The following is a 26,103-nucleotide window of genomic DNA, read 5'->3' as shown; positions in this document are numbered from 1 at the left end:
ATTTATTTATTTATTTATTTATTTAAACAACCCCCCCCCCCCCAGATCAGAGAAAAACCACAAATTGACACATCCATCGATCACGTCTTGTCGGGGCAATAGAATTAATGGTTGATATTATTATTATTATTATTATTATTATTATTATAGGTTATATTATAAGTTACAGGTCCATGTTGTTTTTTGCATTGCTTGTCTTTGTAATTAAGGGAATTAAATGGGTTAATAAGCATGCAGTATCAAATAAATGAACCAGAATCAGAAATGAACAGGTGATTATGATCATTATGGTTCTGATAAACAATCGCCTTAAATGAATCCCACAACAGGTGCAAGCCTGTCTAATGAACGAGTTTGCCAGAGAGGCGTGACTGAACTCTGGTACATGAAATGTAGACAACTTTTATAGCCATATATTTTTTTAATTTCGAACTTTTTTTATCGCTCACCTTTAAAAGTAATATCCAGTGTTCGGAAGTCACGCGCTTATTCAAATCCGCCCCGACATCCGATCCAAATGAGCAAGGAGGAAGAGCGCGAGCGATAAATAAATGTCACTTCTACCTGAAAACTGTCCACTCGTCTGTGGGTTTAATGGCTATTCCGATTGCACGGACGGCATGAGTCCAAAAACGCGTCCTAGTTCCAGTCAGAGGAAATCGACCAGCTTCATCGAATTCCCATCAATACCAGCGGCTTCCCATCATCTCCACATCCGCCACGGAAAGGCAGCTCGAGTGTTTTATTATTATTTTTTCCTTCAAGTGATAGCTTACGGCTGTGGACATCCAAAGGTGAGTGAGGAAAGTATTCCTCACCAGAAAGGCGACCACTAACAGCTGGTGGAGGGAAAACTGCCCCAAACCCGTTCAATAAACATCGCTGCCAGAGCAGGAGTTCAGCTCTAATTGTTTCTCTATTGATGCGCGCGAGCTGCTCTGCTGCTTTCCCACGGTTACCTTCACAGCTAACATTAACCCATGCATGGCTCAGACACTACACTAGCCTTCTACATGATGGGTTTAAACACTACGCCACCACACGCACTCTTACACAGTACAATAACATCTTATCTATATCCAGTATATCAAATTCAACGTGTAAAATAGCCTACTGTGTCTCTATAGGTGTACTATTTACAGGCTGTAACTAAACACAGTACATAACATTGTACTAAATATTACCTAACACTATTAGACACACGATTTAGTAGCACACACAGGTTTACGCTTCCAAATAACATGTCAGAATACACTAGCACAGTCTAATACTACACTTAATGCACAAAGGTTTGTGGAAACCTGATTGTCTCTCCCATACATGCTTGCTGAACACCCAGTTCCAGTTATAGTCCCTATAGCTATAATAACATCCACTCTTCAAGCTTTCTACTGGATTTTAGAGTGCGTTTAAGGGATTTGCCCACAATCATTAGTGAGGTCAACCATATGGAAGCCAAATAATGTGAGTTCAAATCCCAGCATTGCCTATAGCTGCCCCTGCTAGTGCAAGCCTCTTAAATATGATCTGCTCAGTTATAAATGTAATATGTAATGTAATGGATTTCATTTCTGTACGTCACCTTGTATAAGGGTGTCTAATAAATGTTAGGGCTCTGTACTACTTGAGTTCTTGGTAAATCATGTCTTCACAGAACTTGCTTTGTGCACAGGTGTGGGCTTTTTAGGTCTGGTGAAGAGAAATATTAACGCTATACAACTGTATTCATCCAACTTCATGGCAACAGTTTGAGGAAGGCCTACATATCAGGCATCCACAAGTCCATATAGTGTATTTAGTACAATCATATATATTAGAACCAGTTTGCACTATTATATGAAGGGAGTAGTTTTTCTGGCCATTTTGAGCCTGTATTAGTGTCAAACCCACAACACCTGATGCTCCAGATACTAAAAAGGGTTTTCTAATAATCAGTTAGCCTTATAAAATGATTACCTTGAATTGGTGAACATAAAATGAGATTAAACAAAGGACTGATGGTTGCTCATAATGGGCCTCTGTGCAAGAAATAGATCTTTCGTTAACAAAATTAGTTTATGTTTTTGAAGCAAAAAAAATTTCCCAAACTTTTGAACAGTAGTGTATTAAATAGTCAGCTAGTAGATACTAAATGGTATGCCACCACATGTGGTAAAATAGCCCAGCATATAGTAGCCAGGTTCTGCCTGACAAGAGGGAGAAAGATTTCAAGGGCTCTGAGTAAGGAGTGCAAAAACCAGGTGCAAAAAACAAAAACCAGGTGCACTTTTGTTACCTGCTGCATAAACTAAATAATAGGCCAATTAATTAAGCTGGGGTTATCAATTACGATGCATTGAAATATTCTTATATTAGCGTGGCATAGTGTTGTTACATCACAGCTCCAGTGTACATTTGTGTCTTTCCCAATGCCGGAAGGTGACTTAGCTACTCTAAAATGGCCATGGGTGTGAATCAGTGTGTGAGTGAATGAGTGTGTATGTATGTGTGAGCTCTGTGTTGTCCAGTGATACACCAGCATTCCATCTAGGATGGCTTCCTGGATTGTTTGTCAATTAGGAGAGGGTATCAACCCTTTTTAGCCTCGAAAAGATCAAAGCAAAGGTTGCATTCCTAACAAGTGAACATGGAGAATTTAGAATATATCCAATTACATTTAATTGGGGCATTTTGATTTTATTTTAATGCAAAAAAAATAATATATATTAATCCGTGATAAAGATTATCAGATATGCCATAAGGACATAAGTACTTAATCAGCTTGTAGTGTATACAAGTCTCATGAGAGAGAGAGAGAGAGAGAGAGAGAGAGAGAGGTGGAGAAGGATTAAAGTTCATTTAAAAAAACATTTAATTCCTGCTTAATTCCAGCAAAGCAAACTGCTCAGTTCTCATATCCCACAGACTCCCCTGAAAGCTGAATGTGGGTCAGCGTGTATTCATTTATCAGCACTAAATGTGAAGTACACTGGCCCTGTGTAGTACACTGGTTCTGAAGATCTTCTTAGCACTTATTCATCCTGAGAACGTATATATTTACGCTCCTGTGATAAAGGAGCATAAATCACCAGACTCTTTTACACAACCCTCAGATTCAATTATTTAGCCTAATTTGATCATCAATATAAAAATTTGCCGTGTTGAACCGCTTGTCAGTATAAATGCATTATGTAACATAATAGAGAGAGGCTTTGACCAATTAGTAAAGCAAAAAAAAAGCATTTTAGCCAGTTGTACAGAATAGTGTGCAAAGAATAATTCTCTCAGTCACTAATAGACACAGAAGCACAGAGAACAGCAGTGTGATGATATGATGTGATAATTAGAATCCCCCTCACTTCTCAGCCACAGTGTCTTCTAAATGCTTCCACCAGCTGACTCACTCACTCACTCACTCACTGGCACATGTACCCAAATTTTTCTTCAGATATTCTCAATCACAGAGACAAACAGAATTAGTTGACCTCAGAATTAGGGCCTAAAATGGACGCCAGAATGAAAGCACTGATTATTTACACTGTGGGATTAGGGTGAAATCTGTCTAGTTATTATTTGCCATTGTACAGCATTCATCTCATCACGATGGCGCTTTAATGTAGACTTGGTGTTTTATATATGTATGTATGCTGTATGTAGACCGATAGCAAAAGAAAATCAATATGTCTTAGCAAGATGGATGGCTAGAATCAGTGAGCACTGGTATAGATTCTGCATGTCTCTGGAAATGTGCTAGAGGGGATAAACATCATTCTTTTAAAAGATATTCTTTCAGTTGGTGTTTAAATAAAGATGTTGGAGAATGTGAAGAATCTTTCCAAAATCTCTTACAGGTGTACAGTGGGGCTCAATCAATTCAATTCAATTCATTTCATTTTTATATTTAAAGCACTTTAAATAATGGACATTGGCACAAAGTGTTTTTATAGAAATTTATCCATCCATCCATTTTCTATACCCGCTTTATTCCTAGTTAGGGTCACAGGGATCTGCTGGAGTCTATCCCAGCACACATTGGGCGAAAGGCAGGGGTACACCCTGGACAGGTCACCAGTCCATCACAGGGCCACACATAGAGACAGCCAACCACACTCACTCACTCCTATGGGCAATTTAGAATTACCAATGTACATGTTTTTGGACTGTGGGAGGAGTACCCAGAGTAAACCAATGCAGACACAGGGAGAACATGTAAACTCCACATAGAAAGGCCCCTGCCTGTTCAAACCCAGGACTCAATCCCAGGACATTCTTGCTGTGAGGCAACTAACCACTGTGCTAACCACTAAGCCACCATGCTGCCCTTGGTTTCATTGAAGAGAGGAGATAAGCCAGTGGTGAGGAAAAACTCCCTGAGACATCATGAGGAAGAAACGTTGAGAGGAACCGCATTCAGGACAACCACCTACTAATGCATTACAATCATCCAGTCTGAAGGTCATGAATGCATTAACTAGCTTTTCAGTATCAGATACAGATAAGATGTTTCTAAGCTTGGTGATATTTCTAAGGTGGAAGAAGGCTGTTGTAGTAGTATTGGCGATATGATTATCAAAAGACAAGTTGCTGTCTAATATTACACCCAAGGTCTTTCACTGTTGAGCTAATAGTAATAGTACATCCTTTTTTAATGCAAGTTGAAGTCTGAGAGCTTCTGTGTACTGTTTTTTTGAACCAATAAGTACTATCTCTGTCTTATCAGGATTTAGTAATAGGTAATTATAGAATAAATCTAGACTATGTAGATGTTTCATCTGGTTTTGATGAGATGTATAACTGGGTATAGATAATATGACTGGGATATATAACTGGGTATTGTCAGCATAACAGTGGAAACTAATGATGTTACCCAAAGGAAGCATGTATATTGCAGAGGTCCTAAAACTGATCCTTGTGGGACCCCGTATTTCACTGGCATTAAACTGGATAGTTCTCCATTTAGATTTACAAAATGGTATCGATCAGACAGATAGGATCTAAACCATTTTAATGCCTGTCCCTCAATACCTGTGTGATTTTGTAAGCAATCTCCGAAAATGTAATAATCTATAGTGTCGCTAAGATCAAGTAAAACTAATATCGAAATATAGCCTTGGTCTGAAACTAAAAATAAGTCATTTTTGATTTTATCTACTGCAGTTTCTATGCTATGATAGGACCTGAAACCTGACTAAAATTCTTCAAAGATATTGTTTTCCTGTAAGAAGGAGCATAATTGAGCAGACGACACAGCATTCCGAAGGAAACTCATCGTCATCCAGGTGACACCGGATAGTGTGATTATAAATTATACTGAACTGTATACTACATGATCAAAAAGTGCTAAATGTGTTAACAGGAACTTAAATATTATTTAGCAGTCATTTCTGAATTTAATACAGATTAAAAAGACTATTGTATCACACTGTCCAATGTGTCCTAAAGCTATCCAAGGACAAACATCCACAGTTATCTTTATAGTTTCTATGTGCCATCCATGTTGATATTAATCTCATGGTGACATTTAAGCATTTAAGATACCAGTGGTAGGCCATCCTAAGCAGCAGTTATAAAAATCACCAAGCAGAAGTACACGCGTCTATCAGGTTGATGTCTGGTGACTGTGAAGATCATAACATAATGATTTACATCGTCATCAAACAATTAAGTGATCACTTGTGCCCTGTGGATGGGGTGGGGTCATCCTGCAAGAGTCCACTCCCAACAGGATAAAGTCTGAAGGTAGTCTCATAGGATAAAGGTGATCTGTAGCCATGCTACACTATAAGAGGACAACTGGATACAGCCAATATAATCCCGTCCACATCATAAAAGAGCCTTTGATTTTTCACCAATTTGTCAATTTTTCACCCATGTCTATTAGAAAATCCATTGCTGTCTTAAAACAGAAAACAAAGTCCTGTGAGAGCTGAGGATTTTACTCTGATTCAGTTCAGTACATAGTGCATGACTGTTAGACTGCTATGAATAAATTACTGGAAAAGGATTTATTCTTATTAATGAAGTAGGTCATAGCTGTGCGCTCAAGCACATTAGATGTAGACCAGAAATAATGCTGTTATAACAATGTGGCACTTCTTTTGTGCACTAGATGACAAACCATGTTAGGAAATAAAAACAAAAAACAGTTCATCCATTTTCAAAGTCACAAACAACCACACAAATCAAGCCAGCTCACTAAGGAGCGCTGTTTGTCAAATACAGAGAACTTGGTGAAGCATGCTCCAGGCACATAGTACAACAAGGCTATTATGATCCATGATGATGCGGAATGATGAAGAGCAACGGAGAGGCGCTTACATGTTTTATATGGAATTTGCCAGTGAGAAAATAAGCAACATAGATGATTGGCAGGTGCAGTGTCATCTATTAAATCCTGCCAATGCACAGACTCTTGATTTATCCAGTCATATCACTCTCCTCTAAAGAATAGCAACCTGTGCCAACAACGTAATCTAGTTTTTTGAAGGCAGGTCTGCCCCAGGCCTCGTTTGGGCTCTGATGTGAGAGTGATGAGGCAGGCAAAAACTATGTAAAGTACTTGTTCTTCATCAATATTAGTTCCAAAGAGCTGTTTTTATTTTACATGAAACATGTAGCATTTTAATTTTATTTTAATATTAAACCAACAGAAAATATGCAGATATATCCATCCATCCATTGTCTATACCTGCTTTATTCCTAATTAGGGTCACGGGGGTCTGCCCTATCCCAGCACACATTTGGCGAAAGACAGGGGTACACCCTGGTCAGGTCACCAGTCCATCACAGGAATATGCAGATATATAGTTCAGTTAATGAAATTTCCTAGAGATAAAAAGGTTTAAATAATGCATTTGAATAATCAAGAAACATTTTATATTATTCTTTGATATAATATATAACAAAAACCCTAGTCTTCTTGTTTTAGATAAACAATTACTACGTAAACAGATTACTGGAACTCATCTATAAGGTATGAACCATCTATCTACAATATCTGCCATTTGTACCTCTATATTTAAAGTCTTGAAATATTAAGGATAACTACTGATCTGATCTTGCATTACAGTGAGGCTTCATTTTGAGGCTGATGATGTAAGATTAAGTTGACAAGCAGCCGTTAGGGTTTATTTTTCAGAGCAGCATGTTTCTGACTAAATTAAGGAACCCTATGGAGTAGATACAGGTATATAGAGAGGATTGAGAGTCCATGTCCATTCTCTAAAGAGCTAGAAGGCTGCACATGATGAAAGACCTTACCGGTGAGTGAGGACTGTGGGTTGATTTTTTTGTGAAGAGGACCATTGTTTCTTTCTCTTTGTTTATAGTAGACACAGTATCTCAAATAAGCCTGCTTTAGTGGTTTGACATGGAACATTAATATATGTAACAGTTACAAGCTGAGAGAGTTAAGCTTGTTGTTGGGTCAGAAGGGGCTGCTGGTCCATGTATTCATTTTACTGTTACACCACTTGAGGTTTTGTCTGAACTTAATGTCCCAAAACAGCAAAAGTGTCCACAATCTTCTGGTAAATATACTGTATGCCTGTTGAGTGGGTAGAGAAGGCTTGTAGATCACTGGAAGTTAGATACATGTTTCACACATAGCAAACTATATTTTTGTCTGTTTATTTGGAAGGGAGGCCAAAATATGAACAGAACTCATCCTGTTAAGATTTTCACTTCTTTTTTGAAAGTCTACACATTTATACTGGGCAACAGAAGCAGTTTTTCAAAGACGAAGAAGCATTCCCGTAAGGTTATACCCCTAATGCAAATAATAAAACTTTGGAATCCTTGAGAAGAGTTTTGCAGACTGAAACCTGAAGTCCTGCTGAGTAAACAAAGGGGAACATGTTGGAGAACCAAGGACACAAGCCTATACATGTGACACTCCTAGGGATAAAGCAGTGTAGGGCATCAAAGTAACCTCACCGTCCACTTGTGGCATGGTAGTTGATGCCAGATGGATTGGTTTGAATATTTCAAAACTAATCTCTATAGTTAAGGATTCCCATAACTGCAAGGGAAACTGCATCTGCTAAAATACAAAATATTGAATTAAGGATCGGACAATTCACTGGTGCATGGATTACAGATGGATCAATTCAGAAACCAGAAAGGACGCTTATCCTTTACCAAATACTGATACAGCAAAGGTATTTTGAACATGGGATTTAGCTGGTGAGGTCCTTATGACAGAAAAAAATTATACAAAGACAGCTTTTGTACAACTTTTGTTTGAATTCAACACTATGCCCTTCCATGCTGCACCTTATCTTACCTTCCTACCTCAAACTGAGTTTTTGCACTGGTCCACTGTTGTCTTGGAAGGCTGCAACAATGTACGTTAAAGCTGAACTTTAGTAAATGTCAAAAAGTCACTGGCTTTTTGCACAAGGTGTGTCATTTGACCCTGAGAAGTGACAGGTGGTGGGGATCAAAGAGATCTTTCCTGGGGTTTGCTGAAGGCTTCGCTAAACCCGCAGCTCTGATACTTAAGCTTGTGGCAGCTGCACAGGAAAGAAAAAATGGTCAAATGAAAGCAATTGTCAAAAAATTGTGGGCTGAAACTTGTGACCACGAATTTTTCAACTGAGCAGATGCTGGTAAGTATACTTCTGGCTTTTCAGACTTTTCTGCTTTTCCTAATGCCATACCTTCTGGACCTGCAGCAATACTTTCTTAAGAGCATGGGGTGTAGTGTAGAAGATGGCTTACACTAGTCACAAGCTACATCATTTAAAGACATCGATTCAGAGACCTACTAGCTCATTTTGTTCAGGGAATACACAAAAGAATGATGTGTCTGTGTTGCAGTAAGTGGCTGACCCATGGGGTTTGACTAGTCATCAGCAGTTTGGTACAATGGAGGATGAAATGATCAGAGAGCAACTTGCCAAACATACCAATAACCCTAAAGTTAGGGAGACGTCACTAAAACTCTGACAACCTGGCATTGTGGACATAATTTTGTTTACATTAAGGCAGCTGTCAGATTATCATCTCCTGTGTGGAAATGCATCTCAACACACCGAGCCCTCTCTTAATCACCTTTCCCCAATGACTCAGATGTAAATTATGCCAGCTGGCTCCGGTCATCCTAACTTCAATGCTGTGGCTCCATGTCACATGCCAGCTGTCCTGGGGACAAAAGTGTCTTCAGTGAAGGAAACAGAACCACTTTGCCAGGGTTTGCTATTGACCACCGATCAGATCCTATGCACGCTTCATTGTATTTGAAGCGTATATGGCATTTGGCAGGTGCCTTTATGATGGGAGTCTCTATCAAAAGCACATCCTCATGCCACTTGACCAGTTCTGGAACTCTTTGGTGAGGTTAGTAGAGAATGAAAAGGATTTTTTGTTCTGGTTTTAAAACATGCATTGTGGATGGAATGCATTGCACTGCTACTAGACTCAGGGGCAGCTGTAGCTCCACTGAGCAATAGTCCAGCAGTTCTTTCCACATTGGTCACTTACAAAATCCTCAGCCATCCCGTGCAACTATGAAGGGAGCATCATCGTTACAGTGCATTATCATATAAAAACACTTCCATCTTTCACATTTTAAGTGATAAAAGATACGGTGCTGACCTTCTGATCCTGAAATACTTTAGATTCATTCCACCACCTCTGTACCAGAACAGAAAAGTCTTAATGTACACCTACCTCTTAAGAGAGATGGTGGGACCAGTCGAGCAATGCTAGTAGATCGGAAGCATACGTTACCTTTCCTGCTTCTCCAGTACTGTGTTAAAACATTCCATTACAAAAGCTTCTTAAAACAGAGGCACTGCCATGCTTGCAGAATCTGGCTCAGGCCACAGGCTCCTTAGGATTCATCATTAGGTTCAGAGGTTCCAGTAGTATGAGTCTACTCTAAAGTTTTCTTCAGGATGGGACAATTTTGCAGTGCATCTCTTCTCTACCCCACACCCAGAGGGGCTAGTACCATTTTAGTACATTAGAGAGAAGCCATCATGCTGGAATAATATGTTTATAGTTCATGGCCTTTGCAGCCATTGTGATCCCAGCAATTTATGGGCTTGGGTCCATGCTATGGTTCACAAAGGACCATCATGAAGGTTCTGGTCCAAGACTAAGCCTTTATTTGTCACATATTCATTACAGCACATGGAAAATCTTTCCTTATATATCCCAGCTTTGGAAGTCAGGGTTAGCCATGACACAGTACCCCTAGAACAGTGAGGGTTAAGGGCCTTGCTCAAGGATACAACAGTGATAGCTTAGCAGTACCAGGGCTTGAACCCCGACCTTCTGAGCAACAACCCAGAGCCTTAACCACTTAAGCCACCAGTGCATGTTGCACAATTTGTCTAGTGGGAAGTTTCAGGTTTTGGAGGACATTTTTATAACACGTTTGAACTGTTTTTTTACTTTGAATGCCAACTGCATAAATGGCAAGCAAGTGTTTTCCACTTGTACAGTATGTTTCAGCTTCTGTGTAAGTTAAAGTATTATCCATTTAATAACCATGTTCTGGGGTACTGTAAAATCCAGAATGTATGGAAAAGCAACAAGTAACCTGTGCATTTCCTTTTCAAGCATGTATGTGCCTATTAAGTGATTGCACACTCTTTTTTGACTGATGTTCTTGTAAAGATCATTGGTACTTCACAGTGAGTACAATGGATTCAAGTTAGTATTATCTTAAGTTTATTATGCTTTTGGAAATAATGAAACCATATTTTTGGCAGGTGATAGCTTACAGCTTGGCACCCATTCCACTGAAATGTAAAGCTTAGCCACTGTTCTCTTGCAAGCTGCCCCATGTGTTCACACAGCTGAACTGTGAGGTGACAGATGAGACAAGTTTGTGATCATGGCCTGTATGCTAAACCTTACAGTGGCATAACATACAATTCTGCTTAGCACAGACCAGATGGAGAGGAAGAGTGTGAATACTCTGATGGCAGAATCACCACCTGAACATGCCAGAAATGTATCCTCATAGAAACACACACACATACACACACACACACACACATACACGCACAAAAAACCTGGTATGGTACACATGGTTCTCTCTGCAGGACGTCTATACTCACAGTGACTGATCCCCTTGTGGTAATGCTGTTCACAAGCTTATTCAGGAACACCTCTCGAAAATTAATTAGTGATCACTGACTGAAGAATTAGTAAGAAATAGTAATCCTGACTTCTTCTGCTGTCTGGACCTTCCTGATCCATCCTGATGTCCCACTTCTGCTTGGTGTTTTCCTCAATATTTAATATCTGATCCTAAGGATGGGCTTAGATGGATAGTTCCATAAAGATGGGTGTGGCTATTCTTCCTGAATATTCTGCAATTGCTAATAGTTAGTTGTAATTGTTAATAACTTCAGTTTGATACATTAGACCAAGTTATAACTATACTGAATTCAGAAATGACCCATATTCATATGACTCATAGTGAAGTTTCTGTTAACACAGTCAGCACTTTTTTACTTACAGTATATAGTTATAGAAGAGAAATTAATTGTCGGTGTCGATGAAGTGTGTGTGTATCAGAAGTGGAGTGCAGATAAAAGCTTATGAGACTAGAAGTTCTCCTTGTTCCAGTACAGCCTGAAACAACTTCATCAGAAAGTCAGGAGACTCTGGATTCACAGATTTGAGAAATTAACAGTGGCAAAGTCACACCTATATGTTTTTGTTCATTCTAATATGGATGAAGTGATTCTGGGCACCATTTCTTCAAAAGACATGCAGAAAATAGAAAGTTGTCAGCATTTTCTTAATCATGACTTCAGGGAAGTCTTTCTTCCCTATTTATATCCATCCATCCATCCATAATCAATCCATCCATCCATCCATCATCTATCCATCCATCCATACATACATACATAATCTATCCATCCATCCATCCATCCATCCATCAATCATCTATGCATCCATCCATCCAGCCATCCATCCATCCATGCATACATTGTCTACGCTTCCATCTATCTATCCATCCATCCGTCCATCATCTATGCATCCATCCATCCATCCATCCATCATCTATCCATACATACATACATACATACATACATACATACATACATACATACATACATAATCTATCCATCCATCTATCTATCTATCCATTCATCAGTCTATGCATCCATCCATCCATCCATGCATACTGTACATACATACATCATCTATGCTTCCATCCATCCATCCATCCATCCATCAACTATCAATCCATCATCTATGCATCCATCCATCCTTCCATCCATCCATCCATCCATCCACCTCACCATCAGTCCATCCATCTGCCTTTACTATTGCTCTTTACTCATTATATTATATTGTACTGTGTGTCTTGAACTGTTTGCACAAATGCACTTTATGTAGTATTATATATCATACTTAGATCTGCGTCGTTTTATGTAGCTCTGTGTTTTATGTAGCAGCATGGTCCTTGAGGAACATTTTTTCAGTTCACTGTCTACTGCTCCAGCTGCATATGGTTAAAATGAGAATAAAAGCTTCTTGACTTGACTTTGCCCAGTGCATTTTAATTTGCCAATAACTTTTAGTGAAGGCCAACAAAACACAGCAGTAGCATTCCAGTGCACACTCAAATCCTTCTACTTTGATGTATTTAGCCACACTTATGTTTCTACCACAATTACAATGACAGCTCTAACGTTTCCTAACCACGAGCCAAATAATGACACAGCTTAAATGCATTTATAGCATCCATGCCTCAAGAAATCAGAATACTTAAAAAATAAGGGTAATTGTACACCATATCAGTATTTCTTTATCTATCCATACATACATACATACATACACACATATATATATACATTCATCTATCCATCCATTCATCCATCAGTCATCTATGCATCTATCTATCTACTTATCCATCCATCTATCCATCATCTATACATCCATCCATCCATCCATCCATCATCTATACACCCATCAATCATCTATGCATCTATCCATCCATCCATCCATCAATCATCTACGCATATATCTATCCATCCATCCATATATCCATCTTCTATACATCCATCCATCCATCCACGATATACATACATACAAACATACATGCATCTATCCATCCTTCAATCATCTATGCATCCATCCATCCATCCATCCCATGGATGGATGCATAGATGATTGATGATATGTAAATGTAAGTAGCCATAAACAAGCACAGTAATTTAGAGTGTGTAGGATTTATTGAGATTTGTTGCACAAATAGATATGTGTACACACGTGAAAATTTCCTAGTGAGTTCTGGGAGTTCTTATGGAAAAGAAATTAGAACGTGTTCCACACACACTTTGATAAATGACGCCCCTGATATGAAGCATTATTCACAGCACCATCAGTCACTAGCCACAAAACAGCTCCAAAGCATGACCCACCTCCATGTGTAACTCTGGGCATCAGGTGTTTTTCCTGTTTTGTCAAATGAACATGCTGGTTTGCATGGCTAAAAGGTTCTAATGATGTTTTTTGTGAAGTTCAGCCTCTGCAGGAAGTGCTCGATATTTGCACTTTTAAACAGCTTGTTGTTATGAAAGTGGTGTATAATGCTGAAGTTTTACAAACACAGTAGTCAACTAAACTATGCAATTTCCTGAACTGTTTCAGACACGCGGAGCTTTTTGTAATGGCCTCGATTGTGCCGAGTTGTGTTTTAAATGCATATATATATATTTTTTAAAATTCATTATTTTATTAGCTATTTTTATTTGCTAATGAACAACAAATGATTTGACATGTGTGGAACCTCACATCTATATATACCTCAAGGAAACCGGGCATGGTTGGACAATAAAAATGAGAAAGTGAAACATTTCCTGGAAAATGAAAAATTTTCAAGAATTAATTCAGAATATTCTTTAGTGCACATGAGGCCTGAGGGACAAATACGGCCTGCTGCTTCGCTTCCTTCAGCTTATGTGGACGGACAAAAATATTAAAATGGTCACTGCGGGTATTTTCTCATTACCTAGAACTCCCAGCAGTCCTCTAGTCCTGTAGCTGCTGCTCGTGAACTGCACACACCAAGCTAAAGCGCACTGCATAATGATGAAATAATTTCTTTACACTAGACAGGAGTCGCAAGACGTTATTGAATCATTCCATGATCAGGAGCTTGTTGGTCCAGTTACATTAATAACATCGACATACAACACTGTCATGATGGTTCTGTTGTAATGACAACTAAATAAAAAACAGCTCTAACCTTTTATAAATATGAACGCATGGTAATGACTTTGAGGAGATGAAATGAATATAATTATAGTGAAAAAGTATTTGAAACTATGCTGAAAAATCTGAATAAGAGTTTAAAACTACTCCTCAGCTATGACTCTGTATGTTGGCCTTCAGTGTGATTCATTCATTGATTCTAAATCCATTTTGTGGTAACCTATAAATATGAAAAAATGTAAATTGATGGGGTGCCAAAAAAGGAAGATATGTGACGAAGGACATGGATGCTCAAGAAATCACTTTCTTAATGTTATATATGTTCAACATATTTAGAGATATACAGTGTATTTATATGTATGGCCAAATGTTTGTGGACACCTGACCATCACACACTTACAGTATATGTGATTCCACAATACTGGTAGTACACAATGGTATAGAATGTCATTTTATTTATTTATTTATTATTTATTTGTTTTTATTGCAATTTTATAATAATCAGCATTGGAAGCAGTGAATGAATAACATTAGTACTAAGTGAAAAAAAGATAATAAATACATAAATTAATTAGTTAAATGAATAAATAGACAGACAGACAGACAGACAGACAGACAGACAGACAGACAGACAGACAGACAGATAGATAGATAGACAGACAGACAGACAGACAGACAGACAGACAGACAGACAGACAGATAGATAGATAGATAGATAGATAGATAGATAGATAAAAGAACTGCAGTGTGATTAAACTTAGAATTACAATGTCATCCTAAGGGTAGAGGGTAGAGTAGCATTTAAGGATACATACTCAGCTTGAGATCAATAGTAAGACAATTCAAAGGTCTAGACCATAGTTTCTAAAATGATTCAGCTTTTCCGTTGAGTATATATCCAATCTTTTCCAGAAAAATAACTTCTTTAATCAAGGTCATCAAATCCTTAATAATGGGGGGGGGGTCCTGTACCGACCCATTTATTTATAATTATCTTCCAACCCAACATCCGTAAAGTTGTAAAAGACATCTGAGTACTCTCAGAATGAAGAGGACAATGTCCCTAATAAACACATGAGGTGGGGAAGCTGTAATTTTCCATTTGGATATCATACATAGTTCATTCACAGACACTATTCCAAAAATCTAGAGACTAAAGAGCATTCCCAGAGACAATGGAAGAAAGTAGCAGGACAGTTTCCCTTCACTGGAAGCTCAAAACTGTTTAAACATGACAAAGCACAGAGCTCCATGAAGACATGGTGTGTGAAGGTTGGGGTGGAAGAACAAGTCAATCAAGTGTACCTAGCCATACCCTGACTCTGACTTAACCCCACTGAATACCTTTGGGATGAACCGGAACACAGACTGAACCCCAGATGTGAGCTCACTAATGCTCTTGTGTCTACATGGCCAAATTCCTACTGTCACGATCCTAAAAACTAGTGGAAAGCCATAGTTCATATTTTATTTTTTTTTATCCCTGTTTTATTATAGTCCTTTGTAGGAAAAATGGACAAGCGTAAGTGTTTAATGAAGGGCCAAATTGTGATGGCTAGACTACTGGATCAGAGCATCTCCAAAACTGCAGCTCTTGTGGGGTGTTCCTGGTCTGCAGTGGTCAGTATCTATCAAAAGTATCCTTTAAGCTGTAAGAATCTGCTGCTAACATCTTGGTGCCAGATTCCACAGCACACCTTCAGGGATCTAGTGGAGTCCATGCCTTGACAGGACAGGGCTGTCAAGGCATGGACAAAAAGGGGGACCAACATAATACTAGGCAGGTGGTCATAATGTTATGGCTGATTGTGTACGTTATTAATTAGAAACACAACCCCATACATTATATCAAATTAAACAAATTATTCAATTATGAGAAAAGTAACACAGGAATATAAACTGAGGCTGAGGATGCAGCCAAGAGAGGATTTAGTGCCAGTCATGTTCAGGAAGAAGAAGGATAACATTTACACAGAGATCAGGAAGTCTAGATAAAATCAATAATTCTTCTTTGGCTTATGGTGTGTTACTGCTGAGATTTCAAGTCACTAGTCCACCTCTGATCCCTTAGAGCAGGAAAGCACAATGCTTCAGTGATGTGTGACGGAAAGAATTCTTAATCAGATTACTGGATTTTCATGGAAGTCCTAAGAGGCCATGCATTATTGAACTTTTTCTCTTGTTTTCTCATTAACATGACTTAAAGGAGAAGTTCACTTAGAACAAAACTCTACAGATAATTTCCTCACCCCCTTCTCATCCAAGATGTTCATGTCTTTCTTTCTTCAGTCGTAAAGAAATGATGTTTTTTGAGGAAAACTTTTCAGGATTTTTCTCCATATAGTGGACTTCAATGGTGACCGTGAGTTTGACCTTCCAAAATGCAGATTAAATGCAGCTTCAGAGCGCTCTAAACCTCCATCCCAGCCCAGGAAGAAGACTCTTATCTAGACAAACCATCGGCCATTTTCTTAGAAAAATAAAAAATTGTCCGCGACACTTATCCAGGTCAGAGTGTATCTATTGCTTTGTAAAGAAAAACAGCATTTAATAACCATCATATATTTTATTCAGAATTCAATAAGGCACCATCACACCTTCTGATACAAACAGTTAAAAGTCACCACTCCAGACACCTATGGAGCAAATCTAAAAAATTTAACAGATGTGGGAAATACAGTTACAGCCAAGTCGAAAACCATGACACGCTTAGGTTCTGTGATCGGCTTCGGAAATCCAGATGACACCATAATGCTTAAGAGCTGAAAAAATATAACTCCTGAAAAACTCACAAAACGATGACGAGAAAAAAATGGAAATTAAATTCAAAGTAATACCTAAATTCACTGCAGGAAACCGCAAGGGAGCACACAGACTGAAGAAAGAGAAGAATAAACAAGTATAGTGCTAGTCACAGCAGTATTGGCTTTAATAAAGAACTCTGGGAACTCATGACACGCTTGGCCTTATGCTAATTTTACACACACACGTACTAGCCAGTGTGTGAAGTGTCATTTTAATTAAACGGAGAGAATAAAGGAATAGTTTCGTCCCAGACTGAAACAAGACCTTGTGTATGTTAGGGAATGAAGCTGTAATCCTCATACTGACTCTCTCTCTGGGTGAAAACTGACAGAAAAGAAGAAACCGGAAACAGGTGTAATAGGGAAAGGTAGAAAAAGAGACATGTAGAGACCGCAGTGTTAACGTCACTCCTCTGTATAGTGCGAGTGTTCACAAAAAAAAACCAAGAAACACAAAACCCAAAAAACACAAGAATAAGAAATGGTTAGAAAACCCATGTGAAGTGAAGGTGAACACATGACACTGGAGACTCACTGATCCTGTGCTGGAAAACAAGAGTAATGACCTAAAATAAGTTCTCTTCTTATGTGGAAACCGACGAGACCTTCAGAACCAGACATCTGTTTAATAAAGTCTTGATAAAAGCTATTTCTCTTTTTCAGATGTTAATAAACAAGATTCAGCTCCCAGTGTGTGTGACATCAGCACCCGGAGATGTCTTTGGTCTTGTTTTTCCTGAGGAAGCGTGTGTCTGAGGGATCGAAGCCTCTCTCTCGAGCCCCGAACACGGCCCAGCTGGGGGTCTTGGCCATGTAATCCAGTGCGGTGAAGGTCTCGGCACCGTCGCTCTCATTGTACTGCTGAACAAGCTCGTGGAAGCGCTCGTAGTCGATCCACGTCCACCACTCGTCGTCCACTTTAAACTGTAAGGAGACATTCAGGAGCAGAACACAAAACAAAGTAAGTGAAGGAGAGCTGACTGACGGAACTGATCTTAAAATAATGACCTTTGACTCTGCTGTCACCCAAATGAGGATGAAGTTCCCTTTTGAGTCTGGTTCCTCTCAAGGTTTCCTCCTCTTAACATTTAAGGGAGTTTTTTCCTCACTACAGTCTTATTAGGGATTAATACAAATAAATAAATTCTAATATTAATCTTGAACTTTTTTGTACTATATTCTTATATTCTGTAAAGCTGCTTTGAGACAATGGCCATACAAATACAATTTCATTGAACTGAACACTTTTATATCCTCATCCTCACAGCCACCCACTCCCATCCACACACACCCCCAAACACACACACACACACACACACACACACACAATGTTACAGCAGGCCTGTTGTTTGCTCTAACAAAGTAATTAAGTAACAGACTACAGCATTAGCTATATATCGCACCACTGACCGCTGTTTTTTCTTCATAAGGCACATCACGGGGAAATAAAACCTGCAATGCTGGAAAGTTTGCTCATCTCATCTTTTAAATCCGGACCATTTCCAGATAACAGAGCCATTGTTTTTCTCTTCACTAAGCAGGACGCTACGTCTTCATCCATACTGCAGGAGAAATGGAGAGCGAGTGGGCGGGGCCGGGTTTGCGTGCAGAGGGAGAGTAGAGGCTGCATCACTATAACTATAAAGGGTATCGCCTCATACTGTATCTCAGTTAAATATATAGAGATATACCTTGATATAAAACACTGATATTTACAACCCAGGCTTATTTTATTTGATTAATCCAAAAGATCTCTAGATATGTAATTATTTTACATGTATTGGTGATGTGGAACTGATGATATTTCACTGCAGTGAGGTGAATAATTCACGTCCTGGTCTTCAACCTAAATAAATACCACACTGTAGCTGTGGGTTCAGGCAGCGAGGCAAAAAAAAAAAAATCTAGACATCGTTGCATAACCAGTAGCATCTGGGACTTGTCAGCCAAAGCATTTATTTTTTCTACAGCTATTTCACAAAATGCTATACACCTCTTACTTCAAATGGACGTGCAAGCTGTGTGGCAGGCGGCCAGGAGGCACGGCTTCGGGAGGTGCGCTTAAGTGTGAAGCAAGTTGTTCGTCAGGTGGCAGTGAGAGGTGGCATAATGCTGTGCTGTGAAGGAGCCTTTGCTTTTAGCCTCCGAACCTTTTCTGTGAAAAAATATTTCCTCTTCATGAAGATCACATACTGGAAAAAAAGGGCTGATTTTAGCTTCTTAATGGGATGTCGGATTGTCGTGATGAACCGTTATTGTTGAAGAGTGATGAGAGAAGGCTATGTCCTTTAAACTAATAAGACATCCGGTTGCCTATATAACAAAGACGCTTGTTCTGCTTTAGCTACACCAAACTAAAAGGAAAATCCTTTGGCGCAGTTAACGAGCCTTTAAATCACAACGCGAGGCACTCGGCATGATTTTACTATCAGCATCACTAAAGTCTGTTTGTGTTCCTTATTTCACTCAGGCATCCTGATGTCGAGAAAATGACACACCTTCTGTTTGTACTCAAAAGGTTTGCTTCGCAGCCATGATCTCGCTTCCTTGATGCTCACCTGTGGCAGCTGTAAATGCTCTCTGTGGCGAGTCTTTAAATGTACCTCCTAAGCCACGGTGTTTTCATTACAGAGTAATTTACTCGACTGGACTGCTTGTGTGAGCCCCATCGGGTCAATGGAAAATGGAGAAAAAGAGCCAGCAGTGAATAGATGAGTGTTCATGTGAGGCCAGAACTGATGTTATTGGAGGCCGTGGACTGATCATCACCTCTGCTAGCTAGAAAGCTTGAGCTACTTCCACACCAGCAGGGGAGATGAAGGTGTTAGCGACACATTGATCTCACTTTTCCATGTGCGATACGATGCTTGGATCCGAGCTCTGCGGATCGACTGATACCTTTACAGAGCTCATATTCCTGATCCGGTGAGCAAGTCGATCCTCTGCAGATTTCCGGTTCCAGTTATGTCAAATATTAAACTTGTCTTTGAGATGACATCACACAGTCTTTGCTCACATGCTTCCTCTGTTTGGCTTCAGCAAACATCACACATCCATGGCATACAATGAATCAAACTTACAATCCCATACGGCTCGAGGGTTTTAAACCAGGACTTGCCTGGTGCATCAACGGTGACTCGGAGAAGACTAAGATTGATTCTAAGAGAGTCGTTCTTGACAGAACCATTAACATGACGAATAAATAGTGACACTGCGCCGCTACGAAGACGCGAACACAAAAGATTTGCTATTGAGGAACAGAAAAGCGTGACTGAGACCGCACATTTAATCAAATACATCAAACGAGTGCATCAAAGTAGTGACGTATGCAAATGAGCTTCAGTCAGAGGAAAGAAATCTAACATGTCTAATCTAACAGCTAAAGTCTCACTTATAACTTATATATCACTTATATATATTTAAATAACTAGATAAACGCAGGGAGGATGACTAGAAAGGAAGGAGCTAATGAAGGACATTTTTATTCAAGTCAAGCCGACAAAACCACCGGCAGACGAGTTTCGCTTAACTAAAGCTTCCTCAGACATTCCACTCTTTTCATCAGTTCTAAGGAAAGCATCGTTCATTTGCGTGTACAGAATCCCGGACTGTTGTGTTATAAAGCTCTTCTTCATGAATAAATGTTTAATTAAAGGCACATGGTGTGGTATTGATGATCAACACACAACCTCGACGGCGCCACTACAATCACGACCTACTGACCAGGCCAGGAATTTTTAACACAATTCCAAAGCTCATGACCGGTAGATCAGTTTGTAGTTTAATCTTTTCTGGTGTATTAGAAGTAGTGTTCCTGCTGGTCAGCATCTAATCTCGAATTCAACGGTGTCCACGGTACGTCGTTAAAACTGTCTTTCATTGCAGTTACAGATTAAATCCATGCTAATCAGATTTGAGTTACAGTGTAAAAAAATGGAGAAAATTGAAAGATCTTTAATTTTCTCCATTTTTTTACACTGTGACTCAAATCTGATTAGCATGGATTTAATCTGTAACTGCAATGAAAGACAGTTTTAACGACATACCGTGGACACCGTTGAATTCATTTTGTTTTATTTAATAATCATTCGGTCGAATGAATCTTCTGTTTTGTCCTACATACACCCTCATGTCTAAAAATAAACAAACAAATAAATAAATAAAACCAAATAAATGAATAAATAAATAAAATATAAATTAATAAAATCAAAAACAAACAAAATATGAACAAACTAATAAATAAAATAACATTATATATATATATATATATATATATATATATATATATATATATATATATATATATATATATATATAGTTTCATTGTCCAACCCCTGTGTGTGTATATATGTGTATATATATATATATATATATATATATATATATACACACACATATATATATACACACATATATATACACACAGGGGTTGGACAATGAAACTGAAACGCCTGGTTTTAGACCACAATAATTCATTAGTATGGTGTAGGGCCTCCTTTTGTGGCCAATACAGCATCAATTCGTCTTGGGAATGACGGATACAAGTCCTGCACAGTGGCCAGACGGATTTTGAGCCATTCTTCTTGCAGAATAGTGGCCAGATCACTATGTGATGCTGGTGGAGGAAAATGTTTCCTGACTCGCTCCTCCAAAACACCCCAAAGTGGCTCAATAATATTTAGATCTGGTGACTGTGCAGGCCATGGGAGATGTTCAACTTCACTTTCATGTTCATCAAACCACTCTGTCACCAGTCTTGCTGTGTGTATTGGTGCATTATCATCCTGATACACGGCACCGCCTTCAGGATACAATGTTTGAACCATTGGGTGCACATGGTCCTCCAGAATGGTTCGGTAGTCCTTGGCTGTGACGCACCCATCTAGCACAAGTATTGGGCCTAGGGAATGCCATGATATTGCAGCCCAAACCATCACTGATCCACCCCCATGCTTCACTCTGGGCATGCAACAGTCTGGGTGGTACGCTTCTTTGGGGCTTCTCCACACCGTAACTCTCCCGGATGTGGGGAAGACAGCGAAGGTGGACTCATCAGAGAACAATACATGTTTCACATTGTCCACAGCCCAAGATTTTCGCTGCTGGCACCATTGAAACCGATGTTTGGCATTGGCACGAGTGACCAAAGGTTTGGCTATAGTAGCCCGGCCATGTACATTGACCCTGTGGAGCTCCCGATGGACAGTTTTAATGGAAACAGGAGAGTTGAGGTGCACATTTAATTCTGCAGTGAGTTGGGCAGCTGTGGTTTTATGTTTTTTGGATACAATCCGGGTTAGCACCCGGACATCCCTTTCAGACAGGCTCCTCTTGCGTCCACAGTTACTCCTGTTGGATGTGGTTCATCCTTCTTGGTGGTATGCTGACATTACCCTGGATACTGTGGCTCTTGATACATCACAAAGACTTGCTGTCTTAGTCACAGATGCGCCAGCGAGACGTGCACCAACAATTTGTCCTCTTTTGAACTCTGATATGTCTCCCATAATGTTGTGTGCATTGCAATATTTTAAGCAAAACTGTGCTATTACTCTGCTAATTAAACCGTCACACTCTGCTCTTACTGGTGGAATGTGCAATCAATGAAGATTGGCCACCAGGCTGGTCAAATTTAGCCATGAAACCTCCAACACTAAATTGGCCAGTGTTTCAGTTTCATTGTCCAACTCCTGTATATGTATGTATGTATGTGTATTATATATATATATATATATATATATATATATATATATATATATATATATATATATATATATATATATATATATATATATATATATATATATATATATATATATATATATATATTAATTAATTAAAACCATAAATAAGTAAATAAATATAAACAAACAAATAAATGAAGTAAATTCTAAATAAATAAATAAATGAGCCTGCACCCTGTTTTTCATATGAATCTACATCATGATTCTCGACATGACAACGGGAAAGCAGACACAGAAGCCATGTGCACGATGTCATGAAAATACAACAGGAACCATTTAACTTTCAAATTCAGCAGCACATCAGATCAAAGCATGTAATGTTCACCTGTAACCCCGAACACCTCTCCACCTCAAGAGTCAGCATCTAACCCGAGTTCTCTATGCTCTTTTTTTTAATCCTCACTGAGATTGAAGTTATTAAAGGAGAAGTTCACTTCTAATAAACTTGTGCTTTGAAGCTTGTGTCTATTTTTTCTAGTGAGGCCATTTTTATTTGGATGGATGGATGGATGGATGGACTGATGGTTGAATGGATGGGTGGATGGATGGATGGATTGATGAATGTGTCAATAGATGGATGGATAGATGAATAGATAGATGGATGCATGGAAAGGTGGGTGAATGGATGGGTGGGTGAATGGATGGATGGGTGAATGGATGGGTGGGTGAATGGATGGGTGGGTGGATGGATGGGTGGATTTTCCTCTCCAAACACTGTGTAAACTCATGCTTTAAAGGTCCTGAGGTCTATTTTTTCTAGTGGTGCCATTTTTATTTAGAGGAGTTCAGCCTGCAAGACAAACCATGACAGTTAATATGCCTCTTTTGTGTTACATTCCCTCAACCTCTGCTCCGGGTCACAGTAACAAGAAGATGAAGGATAATGGCCACTCAGTGAGGAAACTTTGAGGACGTGTTAGTGTCAGTTCAGAGTGACCAAATATAGACTATTCCTGCAATCTGATAAATAAAACTAATGCACAACTGAGCCAATGAAACCTGAAGGATGGTGGCAGCTCACACAATCATGTAGACACACAATTAAATAATAGACTTAATAGATTGTAGACTGTCCTGCTAATGTCTCATGTAGGTCACCCACACCTTAGTACACACACACCCCCACACCCACCCTCTCTCTCCTTCCGCCTATAACTGGAACAGTCACTGCTCCACTCTCACTGACTCACCGTTCAATTTAGAGTTCCTATCTTTGGGCTTCAAATACACTACTAGAGGGGTGACAGAATGAGAGTGCACTATACTTCTGCCTGGCTCAGAGATATCGTTATGAAGACTGAAATGTTGAGCTGGTGACAGCTGACGCCGAGTTGCAGCCATCATTATGCTTCGCTAATTGATTTAGCGTAGATTGCAGATTGTGAACGGGATCGAGTTGGACGAGGGGAAACAGCTGCGAGCTGGTGGAAGACCTAAACTCAGTGACAGAGGATTTTTCATCATGGAAAAAAGGACTATATCAGCAACATAAGAATACTAATAACAACAGTAATAATAATAATTATTATTATTATTATTATTATTATTATTATTATTATTATTATTATTATTATCGTTCTCCCCGTGCTCCAGGGGTTGGTATTCTCCAGGTACTCCTGTTTCCTTCCCCAGTCCTGAAGATATGCAGTATAGGCTGACTGGCATAACTAAACTGTCTGTAGTGTATGAATGTGTGTTTGTGTGTGTGTGTTCTGTGATAGGATGTCCAGGTTTCACCCTGCCTTGTGCCCTGAGTCTCCTGGGATAGATTTCAGGTTCCCTGTGACCAAGTCGGAGAAGTGGTTTAGAGAAAGGATGGATGGACGGATGGATGGGATATATGGGTGGATGGACTGATGGATGGATGGATGGATGGACTAAGATGGATGGATGGACAGATGGGTGGGTGGATGGATTAATAAATGAATGAATGGATGGATGGGTAAATGGATGGATGTGTCAATAGATGGATGGATGGATGAATAGATAGATGGATGGGTGGGTGAATGGATTGATGGATGGATGATGGATGGATGCATAATAAGGCTGTAATTTGTGCATTTGTTCTTGGAACTATTCGACTTGGTGCCACTATGTCAGAGAAAAATCTCAGTGAGAATCTAGAGTACATGTACAGTGTTCATTTAAAAAAAAATGGAAATGTAAGAGCATCAGATCAGAGGTGGGTGTGAAAGTGTGTCTGTGGAAAATCACCTTATGATGGGCAAGTAACATGCAGTTGGAGTGCTCGTGTTCGCAGGCAATGCCGTAGTCGGGCAGGAGGCTGGCGAGCTGCTGCACAAAGTGGACGACCTCCTCATGCCAGGGCACGTTGGCCATGGTCAGGTTGCTGGCTGAGCTCTCGCCACAGTAGGTTACTCCCTAAAATGGAAGAGAAGGATTCTGTAAAACTGCAGCAGAGTGAAAAGAAGAACAGTAGAGGAAAAACTGCTAAAAGGTCATGTGCTCATACGTCAGGAGGCATAGTGCAAAAGGTCGCTGTATTGTAGGTGTTCCTGCTCCTGGTTGCCATAGCAATGACGTTTATCAATGGAGTGGCACATCTAGCCTCACACTTTTGACAAAATTTTTATTCTTGCTGCTGAAATAAAACCGTGTCTCACTGTACTTCACAGACATAATAGAAGCATCTGATGCCAGTCTGTAAAACATCAATATGGCTGACGTGGCATTAGTATGATTTTATGAAAAAGCACATCATTTGCTTTGTACAAAAGATTTTCTTCTTTCATGAATGTCATTTCTCAACGCTTCATTCAGTCTTCACTAAAAAACATACAACTCTGTCTATCCACTAACCTACACCCGGCTACCCAAAAACAGCCCTGACCCGTCGAGGCATGGACTCCACTAGATCCCTGAAGGTGTGCTGTGGTATCTGGCACCATGTTGTTAGCAGCAGATCATTTAGGTCTTGTAAGTTTCTAGGTGGAGCCCCCATACAGGACTTAAAGGACACTTTTAATAGATAGTGACCACTGCAGACCGCCCACACCCCACCTGAGCTGCAGTTTTGGAGATGCTCTGATCCAGTGGTCTAGCCATTTGGTCCTTTGTCAAACTCGCTCAAATCCTTACGCTTGTCCATTTTTCCTGCTTCTAACATCAACTTTGAGGACAAAATGTTGACATGTTGCCTAATATATCCCACCCACTAACAGGTGCCATGATGAGGAGATCATCAGTCTGTTTCATCAGTCTGTTTTTTTGCACATAATAAAATAAACATGAGTAAACATAATAAAGTAAACTCACACTTCATAATCTGACGTTTCACACTGCACATTCCTCATCCCTGTCTTAACCTTCTTCTTATTTGCATAAATGCGACATCAACAACCATGACTGGATAAATACAGCGTGCAGCT

General features: G+C 39.4%; 2 protein-coding genes across 4 annotated transcripts in view; both read right to left on the bottom strand.

Annotated features, from left to right (window-relative positions):
• caln1 (calneuron 1) overlaps positions 1 to 955 on the bottom strand; it is a 74,657-nt gene extending 73,702 nt beyond the window's left edge. For both annotated transcript variants that reach the window (XM_058413551.1, XM_058413552.1), the window contains exon 1: positions 450 to 955. The gene's annotated coding sequence lies outside the window, so the exon portion shown is untranslated. The remainder of the gene's footprint in view (positions 1 to 449) is intronic.
• Positions 956 to 16,712: 15,757 nt separating this feature from the next.
• Positions 16,713 to 26,103, bottom strand: part of tyw1 (tRNA-yW synthesizing protein 1 homolog (S. cerevisiae)) — a 62,333-nt gene continuing 52,942 nt past the window's right edge. For both annotated transcript variants that reach the window (XM_058413679.1, XM_058413680.1), the window contains exons 15-16: positions 24,929 to 25,096; positions 16,713 to 17,894 (exon numbers count right to left, since the gene is read on the bottom strand). In XM_058413679.1, the coding sequence (XP_058269662.1) occupies positions 17,673 to 17,894; positions 24,929 to 25,096 (390 nt within the window). In that variant the 3' untranslated portion in view covers positions 16,713 to 17,672. The remainder of the gene's footprint in view (positions 17,895 to 24,928; positions 25,097 to 26,103) is intronic.

This window comes from Hemibagrus wyckioides, linkage group LG17, assembly GCF_019097595.1.
Source record: "Hemibagrus wyckioides isolate EC202008001 linkage group LG17, SWU_Hwy_1.0, whole genome shotgun sequence".
Classification (NCBI taxonomy): Eukaryota; Metazoa; Chordata; class Actinopteri; order Siluriformes; family Bagridae; genus Hemibagrus; species Hemibagrus wyckioides.
This window is presented reverse-complemented; position numbering and strand designations above follow the sequence as displayed.